The sequence below is a fragment of the Gadus macrocephalus genome, chromosome 22, assembly GCF_031168955.1.
Source record: "Gadus macrocephalus chromosome 22, ASM3116895v1".
Lineage (NCBI taxonomy): Eukaryota > Metazoa > Chordata > Actinopteri > Gadiformes > Gadidae > Gadus > Gadus macrocephalus.
This window is the reverse complement of record NC_082403.1, coordinates 13,121,242-13,128,563: the sequence shown is the minus strand read 5'-3', so window position 1 is coordinate 13,128,563 and position 7,322 is coordinate 13,121,242. Positions and strand designations below refer to the sequence as shown.

Below are 7,322 nucleotides of genomic sequence, written 5' to 3'. Positions count from 1 at the left end.
ACAAATAGTATCGGTAACCCTATTCATCAGAGCTGTGTCCTTCCAACTGTGAGTTGGTGGCAGTGTAGACAGTATATATAGGAGATTCAGGATTGGAATACTGTATTGACAAACAGTGTGGAAAATTACTTTTGACATGGCAATGACAATGTATTGCATATTTTAAGGCAGCAAAATAGTGGGAAGAAGACAAGGTAAACACTCAGGGGGTTGAGGGCATGAAATCACATGGTACTCAACACACTGACCTAAGGTATTCCTCTCTCCAGGTGTGTATGAGGAAGACAGCCAATGGTTGACTCAGGTGAACAGACTTCAGAAGCTTATCGACCGTCTCGAAAAGAAGGTAACATCGGAGGATGATGAACACACACACACACACACACACACACACACACACACACACACACACACACACACACACACACACACACACACACACACACACACACACACACACACACACACACACACACTCACTCAATAACACACACACCCGACACACACACACACACACTCACACATTCGACACACACACCACACAAAAAAACACTCTCACACACCCGAAACACACACACACACACACACACACACACACACACACACACACACACACACACACACACACACTATCGAATATACAGGCAGAGGTAAATGTGTAGAATGCACTGTATATACAGTAGATAAGATAAGAAAGCCCTTTATGAATCCTAAATAAATTCATGACGACCAATAAAAAACGACAGTGTTACCCCTTATGTTTTATTTGACAAAGACAATAGTGTTACCCCTTATGTTTTTTTCATGACGACCAATAAAAAACAACAGTGTTACCCCTTATGTTTTTTTTCATGACGACCAATAAAAAACAACAGTGTTACCCCTTACGTTTTTTTTCATGACGACCAATAAAAACAACAGTGTTACCCCTTATGTTTTTTTTCATGACGACCAATAAAAAACGACAGTGTTACCCCTTATGTTTTTTTTCATGACGACCAATAAAAAACCACAGTGTTACCCCTTATGTTTTTTTTTCATGACGACCAATAAAAAACCACAGTGTTACCCCTTATGTTATTTTTTCATGACGACCAATAAAAAACCACAGTGTTACCCCTTATGTTTTTTTTCATGACGACCAATAAAAAACATCAGTGTTACCCCTTATGTTTTTTTTCATGACGACAAAGTAAAACAACAGTGTTACCCCTTATGTTTTTTTCATGACGACCAATAAAAAACAACAGTGTTACTTATGTCCTTATGGTTTTTTTCATGACGACCAATAAAACAACAGTGTTACTCCTTATGTTTTATTTGACAAAGACAACAGTGTTACCCCTTATGGTTTTTTTCATGACGACCAATAAAAAACAACAGTGTTACCCCTTATGTTTTTTTTCATGACGACCAATAAAAACAACAGTGTTACCCCTTATGTTGTTTTTCATGACGACCAATAAAAAACGACAGTGTTACCCCTTATGTTTTTTTTCATGACGACCAATAAAAAACATCAGTGTTACCCCTTATGTTTTTTTTCATGACGACCAAAGTAAAACAACAGTGTTACCCCTTATGTTTTTTTCATGACGACCAATAAAAAACAACAGTGTTACCCCTTATGTTTTTTTTCATGACGACCAATAAAACAACAGTGTTACTCCTTATGTTTTATTTGACAAAGACAACAGTGTTACCCCTTATGGTTTTTTTCATGACGACCAATAAAAAACAACAGTGTTACCCCTTATGTTTTTTTTCATGACGACCAATAAAAACAACAGTGTTACCCCTTATGTTTTTTTTCATGACGACCAATAAAAAACGACAGTGTTACCCCTTATGTTTTTTTTCATGTCGACCAATAAAAAAACACAGTGTTACCCCTTATGTTTTTTTCATGACGACCAATAAAAACAACAGTGTTACCCCTCATGTTTTTTTTCCTGACGACCAATAAAAAACGACAGTGTTACCCCTTATGTTTTTTAATGTCGACCAATAAAAAACCACAGTGTTACCCCTTATGTTTTTTTTCATGACGACCAATAAAAAACGACAGTGTTACCCCTTATGTTTTTTTTCATGACGACCAATAAAAAACGACAGTGTTACCCCTTATGTTTTTTTTCATGACGACCAATAAAAAACAACTGTGTTACTTATGTCCTTATGGTTTTTTTCATGACGACCAATAAAAACAACAGTGTTACTCCTTATGTTTTATTTGACAAAGACAACAGTGTTACCCCTTATGGTTTTTTTCATGACGACCAATAAAAAACAAGTGTTACCCCTTATGGTTTTTTTCATGACGACCAATAAAAAACAACAGTGTTACCCCTTATGTTATTTTTTCATGACGACCAATAAAAAACCAAAAAATAAATAAATAAATAATAATAATAATAATTCTTACTTGAATACTTCTGGTTTTAGAAGTAAAAGCGTTATGTTTTTAAGACGCTCAGAAGGTTGTATTTAGTGAAGCCATGAGTCACAGTTTGACTCTGATGACATGGTTTGTTAAGGACCTGAGGGTGTGTGTGTGTGTGTGTGTGTGTGTGTGTGTGTGTGTGTGTGTGTGTGTGTGTGTGTGTGTGTGTGTGTGTGTGTGTGTGTGTGTGTGTGTGTGTGTGTGTGTGTGTGTGCGTGCGTGCGTGTGTGTGTGTGTGAGGAGCTCTGTCCAGGCAGCGGTTGAATTTATGTCTGCGTCCGAGAGAGGGTTAAGCCTTTCTGACACTATAGTATAACACTGCGGTGTGGCCGCATTCCACATATCATATCGCATTGTTATTATCTGAACGTGTTTTCAGTGAATTCAAGCTGAACGGGGGCTTCAGTTACACTTTAATTTATACTTAATCGGATTAAAAACACCTTCTTTCTAGAGCTGTTGGTCCACTCTGGACTATAGAAACACGGCGGTGCCACATAGCGGGCTCTGTGGAAGAGAACCCCCTCCTTGTGTAGCTATAGAGGGCACTTTCTAATGTAAAGAGAACACCATTCTTATTTTTATGGGATTATTCACGTATCAAAACATGCTATTTTCATACTATGACATACTAAATATTAAATTCCAGCAAAGTGTGTTCCACGAGATGCGACTAAATACTGCAGACTGCACCTTTTGAGCGACAAATTGATGCTAAAAATGGTTGAAATGCTTGTTCGTTGTTGCAGGACATTATATTGAAGGGAATGAACTAATAAACGGCATGAATCATCTGCTATTCAAACTGAATAGACCAGATGAATCATTTGAATTGCCTTCTCACTTATTTCCGCAATTTAATCCATACCTATAATTACTGTAATATATTCACATAATCCAAACACTGAAACGTACCCTTTCTTCAAAATACAATATATATCTTAGTATCTTCTTTTGTGTCTTCTTGCAGGGCCCCAAAGTTATGTAAGCAAAACATGTCATCCAAGTGTGTATTTTGGGTGTACAAGCAGAGCAGCAAGATCTTGAATTGTCTCAGTGCCTGTGGCTACAGTAGATGGTTTATTTTAAAGGGTCCCCTAATTCTCTCTCTTTCTCTCTTCTCTCTCTCTCTCTCTCTCTCTCTCTCTCTCTCTCTCTCTCTCTCTCTCTCTCTCTCTCTCTCCACCTGTCTCGTCTTGCAGGAGATCCGTCTGGAGCCAATGGAGGAGGAGGTCCTAGAAAGCACCAACAAATCGGTTGGTTCTCTCTGCCTGTCACTCTGTCTGTCTCTCTCTCTCTGTCTCCCTCCCTCTCTCTCCCTCTCTCTCTCTCTCTCTCTCTCTCTCTCTCTCTCTCTCTCTCTCTCCCTCTCTCTCTCCCTCTCTCTCTCTCACTCTCTCTCCCCCCTGTGTGTGCGTGCGTGTGTGTGCGTGCGTGTGTGTGTGTCCGCAGCACATCCTGATGGTCCAGCGGCAGCTGTCGGTGCTGGAGGAGGAGCAGGAGGAGTTCCGCCTGGCCCTCAGACAGTACATGGAGAGCGCCTGCTCCCAGACGGGCTGCCTGCAGTCAGTCCAGCCCCGCCCCTCACACAACACACGCACACAACACACCTGTGATGCTCACCTTTCTAGGAGGACTATTTATGTCACTCTATCAAAGAACATCTTGAGCTCAATGAAACTCCCACTTCATAAACATCTTTATCCTATAGTCACTGCTTTTTGGTTTAGGACCAAAATTTAAACCCATTCTTGGAGTGTGTTATTATGAGATTCATCCGCAATACAAACCTCTAGCCAATAGCTTTGTGGAACAGCTAACACATCAGACAACAGAGAGGCGTTTAGGACCGGGCTTACACTCTGTAGATATGAAAGGCTAAAAACAGGGTCAATGTTTAACAGCCATAACATTTAATGCAATCAATACAATGAGGTCTTATGAGTGATGCTACTGTCTCATATCCAACCTTGTTTCAGACCCAGAATAATCTAGACTAAACCATATTTTCTATTTCCTCTCATAATATAACTGGCTTGCCCCTCACCCTGGGCGAGCTGCAGCCCGTGAATCAGTTCACACATTAGTGTTGGTGCTTCTTCAGGCGACACGCCACAGCCCTCAGCTCTGTCTGACATTCACAAGTCTTCTCCTGACCGGTTCAGCCACCAGTGCTGTCTTTATGCTGGCCGTTCATTCACAGAGGATCCTTCTTCATGCCGATAATGAGGCAGTTTTAAACCCTATCTTAAGGCCAGTGGGCTCCAACACGTCATATTGATAAGTCCAATGTTGCCGCCGATGTTAAATGTCCCTCTAACGTTTGAATCACACTCGAAATTGCCGTTCAAAACAACAAGGAGACAACCCCGGCGAGTTAAAACAGACATAATTTGTGCAAAGCGAGTAGCATTCAGGGATAATTAGTGAGTGCTTAACTTTGCTTTTGGCAGCATCGCAGTTCAGCGGCTGGCGAATGAATCACGCTTCATCCTCTACGAGTTCTGGGAACACAACAACGTGTGGAAGAAGTAAGTATGGCGGCCTCGCAGCACCCGGTGTACCGTTCACGTTATTCACTCATCATTCTGGGGTTCGGGGGGCGGGGGAGGGGGGGGGGGGGGTAGTGTGATCAGGTCTACTGCATACTCTGTCTGCAGCAGACCTGTTGTAAGAGACTCATGAATAGGGGCTGAAAGTGGAATTGATTTTCTCCGTCCGTTTGACCTGCGGACAAACTACAGGCAGTTGCTGGTCTGCGTGATCGGCTGTCTGTGTGGACCTTCCACTGTGCACAGGGAAGTGGAAGTGATCCTCTCTCTCTCTCTCTGTCCTCTTCTTCCGCCCAGTCACCTGCAGACAAACTACAGCAAGAGCTTCCAGCGGGGGAACGTGGACTTCCTGGAGACCCCTGAGATGATGACCACCATGTTGGTTCCTGGTAGGTCACCATCTGTCAGCGTCACTACACTGAACGACGATACATTTCAGTAAGCAGCAGGTAACCGGTAAGGGGTCTTCATGGATTGGGACACAGGTTGGGCAGCGGACATTGGGAGTCCAATGCATTGCCATGGGGCGAGATCACCCTAGTCATTGCACTCTATGGTGGACATTCTCCCCAATAAAACCTCTAAACAGCACACCTTTTACGCTGCTCAACCCTTCCCAAACCCTTCTTATTCCAAACTAATCGTCTGCTCTTACTCTGAAACCAAGTACTGTAGCCCCCTTTTGATACCCTTTGTAGAATGGATTTGGGTCTTTTTATTTAGAGAAACAATCAATAAATTGACCTTTCCTCACTTTCTCTAGAATTACTGTTGCAATCATTTCTATGTAACCACCTACAACGGCAGGATTGATCCTGAGCAATGCATTTGGACATCACACACACAACCACCACACACACACACACACACACACACACACACACACACACACACACACACACACACACACACACACACACACACACACACACACACACACACACACACACACACACACACACACACAATGAGGGGCATTGACTGAGGCAGAGGGCAGTTGCTCAATGTCTCAATCTGATTGGCTGCATTGTTAAGCCTCCGTGGTTTCTTGTTCCTCCACTTCCATTCCCGCCTTTTGTTGGTTTCCCGCCTCCACAGCCTCCTGGTGGGTCATCAACAACAACTGAATGTGGAACCAGTACCACAGCACCTGGTCAGGCGCCATTTTGGATCGAGATGAAACCACACGATCTACTGTTGTACCATCGGCATCAGGAAACTCACCCCTCCCCAACACTACAGCAGCCAACGCTGACGATGCACACAAACACACACGCACACACACACAAACACTTTGTGTGGTCTTGGTGAATAGTATTAGTAGCCGATTTTTACTTCTTAGAGCCTCTGTGCGATCGTCTATTATAACAATCATAGAGTGCAACCTTTACAGTCTATGATTACAGCCTAGAGGAAGTTAAGATTCTGAAGCAATGACTTCTTCAAAGCAGGTCGGAGTCTGTAGGACCTGACATCTTCACTGTGTTTGCAGTCACGTTAGCAGCATCGACACCTTGGCTTTGACGTTCAGCGTCCTGAATAGTTTGTCTGAAAATTACAATCATTGAGTGTCCAATAGTATGGCGTATTGATGTTCAGAGAGAGAGAGATTGCATATGTGTGTGGGTGAGAGTGTGTTGGATAGAGAGGGAGAGGGAATAGTATAATAGTCGATCGTAGCAGTCCTGGAGACATCAAGTTAGTCTTCATTCCGTTGTAAAGCTACTGTCTTACCACTGTCATTAATAAAGATAATCTATTGTTTGTATTTGATCTGTGACTTGCTATGTACTTTTTCTTCATTATTTCTTATTTTGGAAATAGCTTCTTTTAATCAAACACATACAAAGGGCGACACCATGTGGATATAACTAGATCTACAATGTCAGAAATTCATTGGCCTACTCAAAACTGTTTCAACCGTAATTCTCATCCTCCTTATAAAAATATCACAAATTACATCAACTGTTTGAATCAGGGATAGGCCAACTCAATGACAATTCAAATGAATATTAGGTTTCCACATCCAAGCTCCTCTTGATATTGAATTCAATACATAAAGTAGGCCAACATTTCATTACTATGCGACGCAATATTGCTATTGAATTTCTATTTCCGCTATTAAAGTGAATCATCCTCAGTCAAAATACATCCATCAATTAAAACCTCATTCCCTGGGCAATTACCTCATCCCATCCTCTTCATTAAAATGATAAAACGCAAAGATTGTATGTCAATGATCGATGTCAATGATCCAATGAAATCAAACTCCAGGGAACAGTGTTTCTTAATAGCTAGTTAAGAATATGATTCCCCTCCAGGTCTAA

General features: G+C 41.8%; 1 protein-coding gene across 1 annotated transcript in view; it reads left to right on the top strand.

Annotated features, from left to right (window-relative positions):
- The window catches only part of necab1 (N-terminal EF-hand calcium binding protein 1), a 25,569-nt gene extending 18,801 nt beyond the window's left edge, over positions 1 to 6,768 (top strand). The window contains exons 8-13 of the mRNA XM_060044163.1: positions 270 to 346; positions 3,646 to 3,699; positions 3,896 to 4,008; positions 4,897 to 4,974; positions 5,293 to 5,384; positions 6,094 to 6,768. Coding sequence (XP_059900146.1) covers positions 270 to 346; positions 3,646 to 3,699; positions 3,896 to 4,008; positions 4,897 to 4,974; positions 5,293 to 5,384; positions 6,094 to 6,122 — 443 coding nt within the window. The 3' untranslated portion in view covers positions 6,123 to 6,768. The remainder of the gene's footprint in view (positions 1 to 269; positions 347 to 3,645; positions 3,700 to 3,895; positions 4,009 to 4,896; positions 4,975 to 5,292; positions 5,385 to 6,093) is intronic.
- Positions 6,769 to 7,322: the final 554 nt, after the last annotated feature.